At 44.9% G+C, this 16,283-nt stretch overlaps 1 protein-coding gene across 3 annotated transcripts in view; it reads right to left on the bottom strand.

Moving 5' to 3' along the window:
• Positions 1-16,283, bottom strand: part of COPG1 (COPI coat complex subunit gamma 1) — a 30,310-nt gene continuing 14,027 nt past the window's right edge. For all 3 annotated transcript variants that reach the window (XM_035106430.2, XM_035106431.2, XM_035106429.2), the window contains exons 14-24: positions 14,202-14,445; positions 12,967-13,042; positions 11,704-11,807; positions 9,817-9,942; positions 9,306-9,374; positions 8,113-8,255; positions 5,381-5,552; positions 4,220-4,317; positions 1,810-1,948; positions 1,603-1,701; positions 1-1,308 (exon numbers count right to left, since the gene is read on the bottom strand). In XM_035106430.2, coding sequence (XP_034962321.2) covers positions 1,178-1,308; positions 1,603-1,701; positions 1,810-1,948; positions 4,220-4,317; positions 5,381-5,552; positions 8,113-8,255; positions 9,306-9,374; positions 9,817-9,942; positions 11,704-11,807; positions 12,967-13,042; positions 14,202-14,445 — 1,401 coding nt within the window. In that variant the 3' untranslated portion in view covers positions 1-1,177. The remainder of the gene's footprint in view (positions 1,309-1,602; positions 1,702-1,809; positions 1,949-4,219; positions 4,318-5,380; positions 5,553-8,112; positions 8,256-9,305; positions 9,375-9,816; positions 9,943-11,703; positions 11,808-12,966; positions 13,043-14,201; positions 14,446-16,283) is intronic.

The raw sequence follows: 16,283 nt of genomic DNA on the forward strand, positions 1-16,283 counted from the left end.
TTTAAATCTTGAGCTTACATGGCACAACTTTTATGTACAAAATTATGCAGAGTAGAACAAAGCACAATATTAGCCCATATAAATAAAACAAAACTCCAAGTACCTTCAATAAAATAAAATGCTGGCTAATTATTTAAAACATGCATTACAATCAATGAAGCAATGTGACTATCAGCAATTTATTAGACCAATTCTTTTCCCCACATACTGTAAAATACAAAAAAGAGACATCCTATTTTAGGACCAACCTGTGTGATATGGTAGGCCAATTGCTTTATTTTGATGTTGTTAGCATGGAAAAACTGCTTTGGTAGAGGGTGAATGGGAGCAATATAGTAGGGCCAGAAGCGAAACGTTTCTCTATTCACTGTTTCTCCACTCTAGATCACCCCTGCTGCTTCTCTGCTGCCAATTACTGCCACCAGAAACATCTTTTTACATTTGTGCATAACTTAATTGTTTTAATAAAAGAAAAACTGGGGTCAACTATCCTTAATGGAAAGGGAAGTCAGTCAGGTTTGATAGGAACAAGTAACAGGTCCACTGAATTTGTATTCTGTGGCTGCAATTGCATTCTAATGTGGGCAAGAGATATTACTTTGAGGCATTTACTTCCTTTCAAATTCTTGAGAATACCAAGGCAGCCTTTTGGGGTTACTGTATTTTATTGAATACAGATAAGGAAAGAGAATGTTGTCTTCTATTTTAATGCCACAATAAAGAAACTAAACTCGTAGGGGCAATGAGAGTAAATGGATGCTTTTAGTTTTATGATCCGTTTTGAAGGGCTTAAAACATGTCAAACAAAAATAGAAATTGCCATAATAGGAAAGGCTCTCGCTGATCACAGAAAGGATCTGACACACTGTTGCTATAACAGGAGCTGGTGTGAGCATCTTTAGGCACCGGGATCCTGCAGAGTTTGATATGAAAAGGATGCTCTTTTGAAATGGTTTAGAGATCCTGAAAAAAATTACTGGTTCAGTATTTCAGAAAACCTCTGATCATACTTTAAACACTCTTTAGCTTTAAACTCACACAACAATTTTCATTTTTTTCCCTAATTAGAAAAAGAGCCTAATGTTCTAATGATTCTCTCAGCGTCCAGAGTAGTGGGGATACATTTCCAACACCCCCTTTGGCTTCAGAGTTTGAAATCTCAAGTCCTATATTGCGTTTAACCAACAGAGGCCATGACAACATCCACAGGAAGTTCTTCTCCACTCCGTGCTGTGACTTGCATCGTCACAATGTCTGTCAGGACGAGACGAGAACGAACCAAGAGATCGTGGCCACCCCGAAATACACCTGTAGTAGATATAAGCAAGACAATAGCATTAGGCTATCCATCAGCATCACAAATGCTTAGAAGAATTCTGCATCTCTGCTACCTCGAGAGCATTAAACTAAAATTCCAAAGAAACATACGGCACTTAAAAAGAAAAAGACCTGAAAATTAGAACGGCCTTTACGTTAATAATGTTTTGGTATAACAGTTATCCAGTGTTATACTTCGGTAGTTACTTTGTAAGTTACCTACTCAGCCGTACCCATTAGGGTCACCACAAAAATGGAAAGCAATATATTAGCACAACAACTCACCTGCCAGGTACAAGGCATGAGAGTTCTTGTTTTCAGGCACTTTATCTGACCGCTCGCAGGGCTGCATCCCTAGAAACTTGACAATATTGCCTACTGCCTCTGTGGAAAGAAATAGATTGGGGACCATATCACAATCCAAGAAAAAATACTTTAAAAACTCGGGGGGTGGGGAGGGAGAAAGCATGTCAAGAGCCCCACAAGTATTACCTTCCAGTGTTTTCACTGTGGATAACGTGAAAGTCTCTTCTTTTTCAAACTCATCGCCAACTTCTTCCCAGGCTGCTCCAAAATTTGGCTTCAGAACCCTTTGGATGTGATCTGCTATGGTCACCTCGATGTCTTCCAGCTAATATATAAAAAAAGGATATGTGAAACGATATCACTCTGTATCAAGCTTTGCCATTGGCTCATTGAACAGCTGTAACCCTCGTCACTTTAAGGCATCTCTCCTCTTGCTCCTTCCAATTTAAAGGAGGGTTTGGAGCATAGCTGTCAAGTTCTCCCCCTTTTTAAGGGAAATTCCCTTATGCTGAATAGGCTTCCTCGTGAGAAAAGGGAAAACTTGACAGCTATGGTTTGGAGGCTGCTTCAAAGGGCACTTAGCAGCTTTAAGACAGGAGAATGTTTTAAAAGGATTGCATTGTTCCCCAGGTTGGCCACCTGCCAATCATGTGTCATGTGACTGACAGATCAGCAGCCACACCCACCCACAGATTTTGGCCCACGAGGCTGATCCTAATGAGGATTTGGCCCCTGGAGTCAAAAAGGTTCCTCACCCCTGGATTTAGAGGGATGCTGGCCAAGGTGTTCTGTGTTTTGCAGAGTACTCTATATGCCTGTGACTCTGCCTCCTTCTGTACTCCCTCTCCTTTACCAACCATCTAGTCTTCAGCCTCCCTTAATGCCCGTCTTTCCACAGAATCACTGGGCCGGCACCCAAATCACACTCTGGATGGAGGAGCGGTGTGCCCTTCCAAGTCGCACTATTACAGACACCCGCTTGCCAGATGGAAGGATTGCCCCTCTCCCTGCATGCTCTTCTGAGTGTTTTCCTGACCATCCCCTCGAAAAGCCAATTTTTTTGGGGGGGCACACAGGGGAAGAGGCAGTCGGAAAAGCCCTGCTGCGCAAGCAGAAGCACTTCCACTTGGCTTCTGCTGAAAGAGTTCATCCCATGAATCATGCCCACTATGTGTGAGTTGGGTGCTCTACAACCTTCACCAAAGGTGTCATGGACTTTGAAGACACTCGAACTCGGAAAGCAAGGGAGAAACGTGCTAAGAGGAAGGCATGCTTGGCAAATCCACACTGTGATCAACTCCCGCCCGGGAACCAATGTCCCCACTGTGGAAGGACGTGCGGATCCAGAATTGGCCTCCACAGTCACTTAAGGATTCACTGTTAAAACTGTGTTTATAGAAGACAATCTTACTCGGCTACGAGTGATCGCCAAAGAATAATAATATGCAAAACAGACTGATCTGCATGCTATTTCCTGAGGGTGGGGAAGGAGACTTAGTCAAGGCCTCCCTGGAGGGAGCCTGACTCACATTATGGTCTGCATATGGAGGAGGGGCTTGTGCTGCCCCTCCAAAAAATAACTTTGCACACCAGCCGAAAGACAAAGAGAGAGAAAGAATGTGTTTTGAGCCTTTAGCAGTATGACACAGCATGTCATTTATGTCATTTCTAATATGGCACAAATGCAGACTGAATGCTGTCACTTTTTCCCGTTCCCAAATGATGGATCTTTTTAGTGGGCAGCTTTTGGAGCAGCGCACACAGCGAATGTGACTCTCAGCGGAATTGCCAGAAAACTTGGGCAGGAGAAAGGGAGAAGCAAAATCAATAGATCAGAGCCAGGTTCAAGTTGCATTGTGCAGTCTGCTCCTCAGAGCGGAAAAAAGGAAATGCCACCCTGTGTAATGGGACTGAAGCTGCAGGGAGAAGATAAGTCTTAGGGCAAGCAAAATCTCTGCACAGGAGTAGGTAAAACAGCCCAGGCTCGAAATATCAGTTGCATGGTGGGAGTAAAAAACAACAATTCCCAAGAAAGGGGGAGAAAGGAGCCCTCCCTGCAAAATATTCCTGCAGGTTTGACACTCAGAACACTTCCATGGTGCCCTAAGCTGTCAGGAAATCATAAAATGAAACCCACTGAGCATAAAAGCTGGCTCATCACTATCCTCCAAACAGTGCATCAGTTATACTCTCTGTAGAGCATATTATTATGTATTCATACTTCGGGGAGGGGGGAATAGAGCCTTTGGTATTTTAAGTGTGACCCCAGGAAGATGTCACAGCCCTCAAGTAAATGGCTGCCAACATTCAGCTGGTTATAAGCCAGGTCTGTGTGTGAGCAGCTGGTGACAGGACACCCCAGGTTTGACACTCAGCCATCTGGACATGCTGAGACTCAACGGCCTGTTAGCTCAGAAGCTGGTCAATCCATCCTCTGCCCTGATGAGACAGGGTTTCTAATGCATTTGTTAGATCAAGCCACGGCTCCCCAGAGGAGGTCGGGGGGCAAAGCTATGTCACCCCGGATGGCCTTGCCTTGGTGCACATCTCAGGTGACATTGTAAAAGACCAGGAAAGTAGCTAAATCTCCTCTTACCACATATTCGTCCTCATAGCCCTCTTCCTCTGCTTCACCAGTGTTCGGGTCACAGTCCTTGACAGTGAATTTCATCATGCAGCTGAACGTACAGGCCACTGCAGAAAGGGCAAAAAGAAAAAGAAAAAAATCAAGCCCAAAGAAATGTGAAATGTACAGGTTAATTTATATTCCTGTCTCAGCTCCTAGGTCCAGTCTGCCTATTTATTAAAAAGTCACTGAGGACTGAGAGGACTGCTTGTAATTTTATAATTTCCCAACAAGACAGTTCTCCCCTAGACAGAAGAGTCAAATTAACCTACCAACCTCACTCAAGGCACACAAGGTTTTTCCACAGAGAGGGTGTCTAGAAGTCTTTAGGCCTACAATTCACACACTGTTATTATAGGCTTGTGTCCAATGCAGTACTAATAAACTGTCCCATCTGCACAAGGATTTACGCTGGCACAATGGTACATTCCTCTCTCTCATAGAATCATAGAGTTGGAAGAGACCACAAGGGCCATCCAGTCCAACCCCCTGCCAAGCAGGAAACACCATCAAAGCATTCCTGACATATGGCCGTCAAGCCTCCGCTTAAAGACCTCCAAAGAAGGAGACTCCACCACACTCCCTGGCAGCAAATTCCACCGCTGAACAGCTCTTACTGTCAGGAAGTTCTTCCTAATGTTTAGGTGGAATCTTCTTTCTTGTACGGTAGTTTGAATCCATTGCTCCGTGTCCGCTTCTCTGGAGCAGTAGAAAACAACCTTTCTCCCTCCTCTATATGACATCCTTTTATATATTTGAACATGGTTATCATATCACCCCTTAACCTTCTTTTCTCCAGGCTAAACATACCCAGCTCCCTAAGCCGTTCCTCATAAGGCACCCTCTCTCTCCAAGAACACCTCTAAATCTGTTCCAGGATCCCCCCAGCCCCCATCTGGAGCATCTTAGTCGGGTGCAGGGCACGTGCGGGCAAAGTCAGTCCCACTGTGCAAAATTAGATCCTTGCACTTACAGAACCGAGCACTGCATTTGAGACAAGTCTTCAAAGAAAAAGTACGTCAATTCTCAAAAGTCATTTAATGTTTGTTAAAATGGACAGGGGCTGCAAGCTCAAAACTACAAGGCAGCTTGGTCTGACTGAGAAGGGAAGAAAACAAAAAATCTTGTTACCCGCTGTTGGGTCCTCTTCGGGCAATGCAATCAATGTATAGCAAGTGCCAGGTTGGTTGTACAGCAAACTTTTGGCAGGTATGTAACCAATGACCTCATATGCCTCAGTTGGCTCCATCTGCACTGTGACATTTTCCAGGATCTGATCATTCAGGGTGTTTGTGCAGTCAAACTATCGGGGAAAATCAAGGAATGTCATGGCACGAAATACTGAATGTACTTTACTGTACTGTACTGTAAAGTTTGGGGTTGTTGTTTATTTAAAAGCATTTCTAAGTCACTTAATCTCTCTTTAAAAATAATTCTGAGCAATATACAACACAAAAATGGAACGAAAAATACAACATAAAACCAATTGTTGGCATCTGTCTGTCTCAAGAGACAACGGAGTGTCCCTCTGGGAGAAAAGCCAGGCTGTCAAAAGAATCACAGCAACCTGCTGCCCCACCCCCATGTTGTTTTTGCTGTGTTAGCACCAAAGTGACCTCTCCACGGCACAAACCTGGGCACTATGTACGGAGATCCTGGGCTCAGTAAAAGGGTAATATAAAAACAAAAATTCAGGGAATTTACATTAAGACAGAGTATGATCTTAGGGATTAGGGAAAACCTGGGCCAAAATACGTCTCTTTATAAGACAACTGAAGTGACTGGTGGTTGCTGCTTCAGAGGGAAGGGTGTTCCAGAATATAGGAGCAATAGCAGAAAATGCCCATTTAGGGGGCACCATCCTATAACATTCTGTAGGGTGAGATATGCAGAGGATATAAATGATCTTGCTGGTTTACAGAGGAGTAGGCGGTCTTTCAGGTTAACTGGTTTCCAACAATAGTTTTCAAAGACACACATATTAAGACCCACATTTAAGGAGATAACTGCAGAAGGCAGGGAGCAGACATATTGCTTCAGTGCATCTGCAGGCATAGTGCCTGCACTGGTCCTGGGTTGACCACACCCAACTAAGCTGTAGGCCAGTGCAGTTCTTGAGCCAGCATAGGCACAGAGCCTGCTTCCATGATGATGCAATTACCATATACAGTAACTCACAACTTACACACATTTAACTATTCAGCTTTAAGTGCTCGGCAATCAATCAATCATTCACTTACTCACTCAATCAATATAAAAATGGGTGGAAAAGAGGCATGTTTCAGGGGGGGGGGGGAGAGACTTTGGCAACCCCATGAGTTTTGACAATACATGATTTTGGCTTCACACCATAGCTGCCAAGTTTTCCCTTTTCTCGCGAGGAAGCCTATTGAGCATAATGGAAAATCCCTTAAAAAAAGGGATAACTTGGCAGCTATGCTTCACACCCTATCCCCGGAACCTAACCCCAGTGTAAGTTGAGTGTTGCCTGCATTGGCTTCCTATGCTACAGTATTTCTTGGGCTGAAACGTCCTTAAGAATGGCTTTCCATCCTCCAGCATCACCACTGGAGTGCACATTTCCCAAGGCATATACGCTTTCGGTAGTAAAACAAATCTTCATATATTTTAGGATCAGCATCAAGAGTGGTTCTTAGCATTGTAATGGGGTCAGGTAGGCACCCACTAGGACATCTCCCCATCTTTCAGATCTAAAAAGGAACCTGTGCCTTGCCATAAGCTAATCTAACCTACCCTCGTGGAGCTGTACTGCATGCATTGATTATCTGGCCATGCTTAGCTGAGGGAAATGCTCTGGTCTGAGGCCTCTGGGAGGGACAACCCCAAATGAATCATTCTAGGCACTAGGCCTCCGTGTTATTTGCATGCCCCCCGTTCTCCTCCTCCAGTTCAGCCACAAGAAGGTTGGAAGGTTCTGCTTCTGTTTTTAATGAACCACAGTTACTCATTTTGTTTAAACCCAGACCCAATGTGGTTAAGTCTTAGGGCAGGGATGGGGAACCTCAGAACCGGGGACCAAAGGCAGCCCTCCAACTAACTAAGCCTCTTGAGACTTGACCCAGGCCACATCTCTTCACCAGCCACGGTCCTGCTTCGAACCTCTGAGTGTTTTATCTCCCGAGAATATGCCCTTGACCTCTAAGTATGCCTCTTGACTGCCTGGATGGAGGACAGAGAGGTGTGCAAGCACAGAACCGTAGAGTTGGAAGGGGCCCCGAGGATCGTCTACTCTAGTCCAGCCCCCTGCAATGCTGGAATCTCGGTTAAAGCATCCATGACAGATGGCCATCCAACCCCTGCTTAAAAACCTCCAAGGAAGGAGGATCCACCACCTCCTGAGGGACCCTCTTACTGTCTGAAAGTTCCTCCATATGTTTAGTCAGAAACTCCGTTCTTGTAATTTGAATCCATTGGTTGGGTCCTAGTCTCCATGGAAGGAGTGTCTCTTATATGTATATGATTGGCAGCAATCCTTTGCATGTGGGTGCTGAGTGCAGTTGGTTGGTTGACAAAGGTAGTAAATGATTGTAGTGATTGGGGAACGGATGTTGTGAGCATGAGACTGGGCAAGTGGTGGTATGAAAAGGGTGTTTTATGTTTGTTAGGATTCTACTTTATGCTGCCTTGAAATGCTATTTGACTTTATTTATACTGATACTGTTTTCATGGATATGGAAACCATATTTGGCGTTTATTTGAAGGTAAACCATGTGACATTATTTTTATTGCACCCACTGTGCATATATTATACTGTAAACAGCTCTGAGGTGTCCAGACGTTAACTCATCTATAAATGGAAAAGACTCCTGTCACTACGCATGTATTTTCAATGCAGTACCCACCTGGAACACCATGTGGTTTGTGAACGTGTGCTTGGTACAGTGGATCACATACTCCGTCTCCAATTCTGTAAGAGCCACTGGCTCAGAAGAGGACTTGAACAGCGGGCCGAGTTCGCGGAACTCTGGGATGGCAGCTAATTGTTCTAAAATACAGTTTTAAAAAAGGCAACAAATCGGTTTCCATTCACTGTCAGAGCATGATTTCTAAAGTCAAGTGCAGGGACAGAGAGAGAGAGGGAGGGAGTTGGCAAGTGGAACCTATTCAAGATTTCTGCTCTACTTAGACCATAGCTTTAGGGGCATAAAAAACTCCCAGCCTCAGTTCCCTTGTCTGTAAAACATGGATACAAACATTTAAGTACAGAACACCACAAGAAGAGCCTGCTGAATCAGGAGAATGGCCCATGTAGTCCAGCATCCTATTCAATTATGAACAAGTTCCCAGTACTGATCCCTGGGGGACTTCCATTTGTTCCTGCTCTCTGCTTCTAGCACCTAACCAATTCCTGATCCAGGAATTGCTTACTCAGCAGTCTTGGGTGAGGTACCATGTGGAAAGCTTTTTGAAAGTCAAAGTACACCACAGATCACCTTTATCTATGCTTGTTGACACTATCAAAGAACTCTTAATAGGTTTGTGAGAAAGGATTTTCCCTCACAGAAGCCAAGTTGGTTCTACTTCAACAAGACTTGTTCTTATATGCTTAGCTATTTTATCCTTAACAATACTTTCCACCAGTTTTCCCCAAACAAACATTAAGCTAACAGACCTGTAACTTTCAGAATTTTCGCTGGATCCCTTTTTAAAAAATGGTGTTACCTGAGAACTGGAAAGTAGCTAATGTATGCAGGTTGATCTGAGGGAAAAGTTTCATATTTCTGTTTAGAAGATATCACATTTGAGTTCTTGCGGTGGATGCCATCTGGAACTGGCAATTTGTCTGTTTCTATTTGGTCAAAGTTGGCCCACAAGTGGGGGAGATAAGGATCTAGCTCAGTGGCCAGATCTAGTTCCCCCACCTGCTATATACATAAAAAGGTAGTTGATCTTGACTCTACTCTCCCCAAAAACATTTCTAGTTAAACCACTTCATCTATCAGAAAAAAATCTCAGATGTCGAAAGACTGAGGGAACAATCCTACAAATTGCTCAACTGTCACATTCTATTCTCAAATACAAGGTGATATCATACCTTGGAATATTTCTTGTCTGCTTGCTGCCACTTTCTCTGGCTGCTTGATGGATGACACCGGAGCATTTTCTGCAAATGGAGCAAGAAAAACACAGCACATGTACAGTAATTCACGTTTGCTAACCTGAAGCTCTGTTGTGGTAATTCCAAAGGGGAATCGAACCTCTTACAGAGAAACAGCACCTTATTTTTGGTGCTCATTTAGAAAACCAGGACAGGAGGTGGGAGGGGAGCCAGAATAGGAACAAACAGCAGGTTGATTACCGTAATGGAAGAAGATGGCACCAATATTCTGATCAGGTAGCAGGGTAAGGGGAAAAGAAAACGGTCCCTGATGTCTTAGCAAGATGAAACTGAAGCAATTCATAATATCGCAGATGCTGCTGTTAAAAGGGCCCATGAAATTCAAGCTGGGCCACCTTGAAAGGGCAGAGAGAACTGGGGAGCCCCAAGAAACATGCTGCGCTAGACACTGATGAGAAAGTTTGTCCCTTGTTATTTCTACAATTACCTGTTCTTTGTTCAGTGATGGGGGCAGTTGCCAAGGGAACAGACTTCAGGTCAAAGGGTTTTTCAGAAGGATCCAGTGTATATTGGTGTAGCGCCCTCTCCAGGCCAGGGATGGATACAGTCAATCCTGGAGAAGAGAAAGGGTGACCAAAATTGAACTTAACAGGAAACCAGGGACCTCTTTGTCGCCTTATAAATCAGAGCTCAATTAAGTCTCCACATCTGCTCTTCCATATGGCCTCATCCCAAAACCTGCTTAAAGGGCTTGGCTTGGGGCCAATTTAATCCCCGACAGTTTAAATAGGTTGCTGATTGAGCTAGGAGCAACTACCCACTGAGGAGATATTCCTATCCAGATGCAGAGGAACCAAATGCTTCACTGCAAATCCATTCCTGGTGAATATCTGCATTTCAGGGAGCTGGGGACACTCATAACCTCCAAAGGGTACCTATGGAGATGACTCTCCTCCTGAGAGCTGTGTACAAAACAGCTGGCATGCATCTGTTCCCATTCAGGGCTCAGGGGGCACAGAGGCTCTGCTATGCCTTATTCTACAATCTGCACAGAAAGAGAAGCAGATCTGGGAATCAGGATAAAATCCCCATTTGCCCTTCATGCTACACGAAGCCATCTCCACTGACCCACAGATAGATTGGACAGACTTGAAAAGTGTCAGTAAATGCTGGCAACCGAAAAGGAGCCTTCAGAGTTATCCATCAAGCCTTCCCCTACTACACCATCAATTCATCAATGCTGCACAACGCACTTAGGTGTCCTAGCTTGGTGGGTGTGGAAGTAAGGGGCCATCTATTGCCTTCCTTCCTGTTCCTTCGTTCTAACCAACCCCTTGGCTGAGAGGAACTGCACTGGTCTACGTTAAGGGTGGAAATGATGAGCTGTTGGAAGGTGACAGTTACTAGGTTGGGATAGAAGGGGAATCAATCTGCACGGCTGGCCCTACTGTTAGGCAAAGTGCCTTGGGCAACAGATACTGTACTGGGGGAGATGGGCAGCAGGGTCCGGACCCTCCTAAGCCTCCTGGCCTTTCCCGTCCATTGGAAGATAGACCTGCACATATGCTGCACAGTCTCTTTTGGCTAACCAAAACTAGCCAGCTGTCTCATACACAGCATAGGATGCTACCCCACCACCAGTGTCAAAGGAAGGTTCAGAGGCCAGGCCAGTTGGCTTCTCCATGTGGAATGGGGAGTTGGGAGGAGGAGGGGCAGACTTGTGCTCCAGGTAAACATTTTGAGCTGGCCTTGTCAGTCTGTATGTAGCTTTGGCAAGAGCCAATGTGGTGAATTTTAGCATAAATAAGAGTTAAGTAAGCTACGGGTCTCTCTTCCTTTTTCATCCCCGCCCCCCTCCTTCCTTCTACTTTATCTTCTCATTGAAACTTTTCAATAAAATATAATTTATTTATTTGTTTATAAAAATTAAGCTAGGGGTGGCATTGTTTTGGGGGTGGTAGGGTAAGCAAGTTGAGAATTTTAAGTTCCCTGAGTCAGAACTAAGGATTTATACATGACCTTCCTTTGGGTTTGTCTTATGTGATTGTGAACAATTTTGATATCAGTATAAAATTTGCCCTGAGACTTTGGGCTACAAAACAGCTTCCTAATCTAGCCTAAGCAATTGGAAAGTCAGCTTTCTTTCTTTCTTTCTTTCTTTCTTTCTTTCTTTCTTTCTTTCTTTTCTTTCTTTCTTTTTTAAAGAAAACCCCACCAGAAGTTTCAGGTCAAACTACAGCACCTACAATTCTAACTGTCAAACCAGTCTTCAATATTTTTTTTAACTCCCCCAAACCCGTTCCACATTATGGCAAATTCTAGCCGTAAATGTGACTTTACATTTCACATGCCCCCAAATCGGCATCTTGGTTACCGTTCAGGATGTAGCCGGCATTGAGGGCTTTTTGTTTCTGCTCCAGGACACTCAGGTAGAACGTGGCCCTGTCTCTCACTTCATTGTCATCATCCATCACACACCTGAAATCAAGATCAGAGAGCTCTGCTCAGTGGGAATCCCTTAAATTCACATGGACCTATCCAAGTCAATCCAATCCAGATGGTCAAGAAAGAGGACGGCATGCTCTGCGGTGAGGGGATCAGCAGCGTATATAGCCTGCCTGCCCCAGTGCTGACAACTGCCAGGAAACAGCTGCTTACTCAGAGCCCACTAAGATTGTTTTGTGGTGCCGAATACAAGAGTGAATCCGCAATGGGTGGCCACCTCAGTGCATCCGAGCCTGGGAACAATCCCTTCTTTAGACCAAGGCATCTGTGCTGACCCTGCTAAGCTCCTTATCTGCTGCAGAGACTAAGATCAGAGAGCTGCATCAATGCACGCAACACCCGCCCTCCTTCAATCCTCCTTCCGGAAGCAAACCCAAGGCTGCGTCGGCACTTTCTGGTGCTTATGTTTAGGCCTCTAACAGTTCTCCAGTCTATTCCATCTGAGGAAGTCTTATATTTTTACTCGGCATTTCCCAATCCTGCATTTCCCTTCCTCCAGTTTTTATTATTTTGGGGATTTGCAAAGTGAGACGTTACTGCTCCCATTAAAAATGTTCTGTTCATTTTCTTAAGCCTTCTGCACTGGTTCTATCCTCAAATCCGGCCGCCTGAAACCCTGATGTCTCGATTCTGTCTGCTCTGCCTCTTTGGCCAGGGACATGGATCCAACAGCAACAGTCCTTGCTGCAGTGGTATAACAACAACAACAACAACAACAACAACAACAACAACAACAACAACAACAACTTATTATTTATACCCCCCACCTATCTGGCTGGGTTTCCAGTAGCACTGACCAGCCAGCCAGTTTTTTTCTAAATCAGAAGAAAGCCAGAAATTTAAAGCAGGTCTGTGCATCGTTTGCTTGGGGAAAATCAGCAGGACTTTCACATCCAATCAGATTCCCACACAGCAGCAGGAGTAATTATGAAATCAGCTTAGGGGCCACACAGTCAGCATGTCTGCTTTTTTTCCAGAGCTGTTTCAACAGCAAAAAAACTGCCCATCTTTCCCAGGGAGACTTTTTTGTGTTTCTGCCTGGTGTTGCAGTACTGAACAAGGAAGGTGCGGACACGTCCTTGGATGTTTTGGGTTAGATCTATGTGGTCCTGCTGCTCTAATCCCAACTCACCTCTTCAGCAACACGAGGACACTGGGGAGCATTTCTTCATTCTGAGCCCCAAATTTAGCCAGAGCACTCACAGCACCTGTAAGAAAGAAAGGAAAGAGGGGTGATCAGCTGGAGAAGACAGGGTGGGAAGACTCTTACAGCGGACGTTTTCAACCTTTTTGGGTCCACGGCTGCCTTGACCAGCTACCTTCTTTCTGAAGCACCCCTGTGGGGTTCAGGAGCCCAGTTATGTCGCCCCTTGCCTGCAGAGTTGGCAGCCTCTTTTTGAACACCCTCCCTTGTGGAGTTTTCCCTCAGCCTCCTCTCTGCTTCCCTCTCCTTGGGAGTCCTCTGGGCAGCTGGCAGCTGCCACCACTGGTCTCTGAGCTGCTTCCCCTGTCCCAAAGAGAGGTGCCTCCTCACACTGCCCCACAGGGATCTGGCAAGCAACCCCTGGCCAGCCCCAGAGGCATCATTCACCTGGAGAGCTTGTCGCCAGGGCTGCCGCAACAAACAGCTGTGCAAGCCTTTGGGAGGCAGAGACGCGAGAGGACATCAGAGGGAGGAAGGGAGGGAGAGAGGGACAGAGGCCAGTGTTGCCTGCCGTACTCCTGACCTTCATTCAAGGCACCACTGGGTGCCACGGCACATTGGTTGAAAACCACTGCCTTAAAGGTTTAGCCAAGCATGGAATAGGAATATATTCACAGGACTGAACTAGGAACAAATCGCTTTTATGTTATCATTAGAACCTCATATAACAGAATTATCTGAACTATCCCTTGCAGCCGATATCCTCTTATTACATGTAAAGTATCAGCGCTCTTTCTCAGTACATTCTTTACATCAGATGCTACTGAACTACAATTTCCATTGTCCCTTCCAGCTGGGGCTGATGGGAGTTGGAGCCAAACAGCACCTGGAGACTTACAGGTTGCCCATCCTTGCTTCATAAGGATAAAAATGTTCAGAAAAAAAATCAAGCAATGTTCCTATTTTAAAATTTAAACCCTGGTCCCAAGTGACCATTTACCTTGATTTGATTTCAAGTCAGGAAAGCTCTATTATCCCCGACAGCATAAAGAGGAGAGGCTGTCATGCTTTGCAGGCAGTAGGTCCCAGGTTCCAATCCTGGCACCTCTGGACAGGAAAGACTCCTGCCTGCCTGAATCCTGGAGAGTACCACAGCCAGGCAGCCCAGACGACCCTGAGCTAGAATGACCGACAACCTAAGCTCCTTGTATGTGTGCATGTACCTGCCCTGACTTCCTCGTGTTCCAAGACGACTCTGTTGTAAATGAAACGAATGTACTTTGAAGGGTTGTTGGTCTTAGGCCCTTCCTGGCCCAGCAGGTGGAGAATGCGGGTGGCCAGGACGGTGAACTCGCAGTCTTCAATGAACTCGCACAGGTGGGAGAGTCCGGTTTCCTTGCTCTCCGAGTTCTCCTCAATGATGCCGATGATACATTCAACAATGGCTCGCTTGTACTCAAAGCCACCCTGGATAGGAACATGAATGAGTCAGGGTGAAAGCTCAGTGGAGGATAGTTGCTCTATTTTTACAGTAGCTTTCTTAAAAAGAAAAGAAAAGCTACTGGGTAATAATGAATTTTCACCTGCACTTCAAGGCAAGAGGGCGTCAGGGCACTTACTCATCTGCACTGTTTAGCAAAGAGTCTGGAATCTTTAGGATTTTAGGCTTTCCTTTTATAAAGGGACACCCTGCCACCTACCCTGCCTGTTCCATTGTCCTGCTCCAAACAATTTGCATTTTTATAATTCTTTTGCTTGCTGCCTTCTGTTGGAAAAAGAAAATGGGATACCAAAAAGGGTTTCTCATTCATACGGCTGAGAATAAAAGCCTGGAAAAAGTGCAGAGACAGACTTTACTGGAAGGCACAGGTGCAAAAGGAAAAGCCTTAGACAACCTGTTCAAGACAACCTGTTTATTCAGCATTCTTCCCACTTTGTCTGCACAAAGCTTATACAGAGATTAGATCGAGTCCAATCTGTGCTGGCATGAATGTCCCTACAATGAGCATTCATCCTACGCTCATCCCAATTTGCTTGCTGGGTAGTTAGACATCTTCCCATTAATCATTTGTTCAACTCGCACTGCAGCACACTTCGCTGTCACTTTCCAAATCGAAGAGTGTCCTTTTTAAAAAGTGGATTTGTTGTGCTAGGGAGACAGAACACTTTAATCCACTTTAATTGCATAAAGCTAATGATCCAGCAAAGCGCCTGAATCCCTTCCACAAAACACTGACAGCCTGGAGGCACCCTGAGTACAGCCTCCAGCATGCAGAGCGCTGGGTTTTGAAGCTCTGCATTTCTTCTGTTCCAAACCTAAATCTTCTGCTGAAGAGTCCCCAGGGACTGGCTATAAATCACAGCATTGGCAGGAAGGTTTTCAAGAACAAAATTAAGGCACATATCAAACAGAATGGATGGACAGAGGTGGGACAGCCCATCATGCAATAATATTTTCATGTCCACGAAGCCCCCAAATAAACAGAATATTGGATTATTTCATAAAATGACATACTAGGAAAACAAGAACATTTCATCTTCCCTGATACAACCAGCAGCTGGTTATTACAAGTAGAATAGGCTATGTTTGCAGGGAAAGAGACCATTGTTTGCCCTATAGGATTTTAAAATGTGCTGCCTCATCTAAAGTTCGGTCCATATTTGAAGCTGCAGCCGTCTCAGATTGTTTGCCCTGGAGCCATTAGGAATAAACTGAATGGGAGGAACATCTGAAGCCAGAATACTTGGGACGATACTCTCCACCCACACAAAAAGCTATCAGAACAGAACATCCCATTGTCAGAGGGAAAGAAAAATCAGCCTTAACAGTCGTAATATTATCCAGATCTTACCAGAAAGCAATACAACTGAAAATATTGGCAGCTGGTTAATATATTTAGAAAAACAGACATTGCAATCAGATTGCTTTTTTAAAGAAAAAAAGTATCTGGAAAAATAATTGACTTCTGTTGGTGATCTGCCTGTGAAAATGCTTAAAGGGGTAACTCATTCCTTGGCAAGCACTGTGGCACTGGCAAAGGAAAAAGCTGATATAACTCAGGCTGCAAATAAGATTGCCAAGAGCAGATTTTCAGGTGGAGGGAAGTGTGCTGAAATGGTCAACAACTGGCTGGGCGCTGGTGCAAGACAGGTGGCAACTAGCACCCAGGGCTGGCAAAACTAGCACCCACCTGTCAAATTTGGTCCACGAGGCCAATTCTGATAAGGACATGGCCCATGGACCCAAAACATCTCCCTTTCCCTAATCTAAAATATGGAGACAGGCTGATAAAAAAAAAATCGAA

The sequence above is a fragment of the Zootoca vivipara genome, chromosome 2 (genome assembly GCF_963506605.1).
Source record: "Zootoca vivipara chromosome 2, rZooViv1.1, whole genome shotgun sequence".
Taxonomy (NCBI): Eukaryota; Metazoa; Chordata; class Lepidosauria; order Squamata; family Lacertidae; genus Zootoca; species Zootoca vivipara.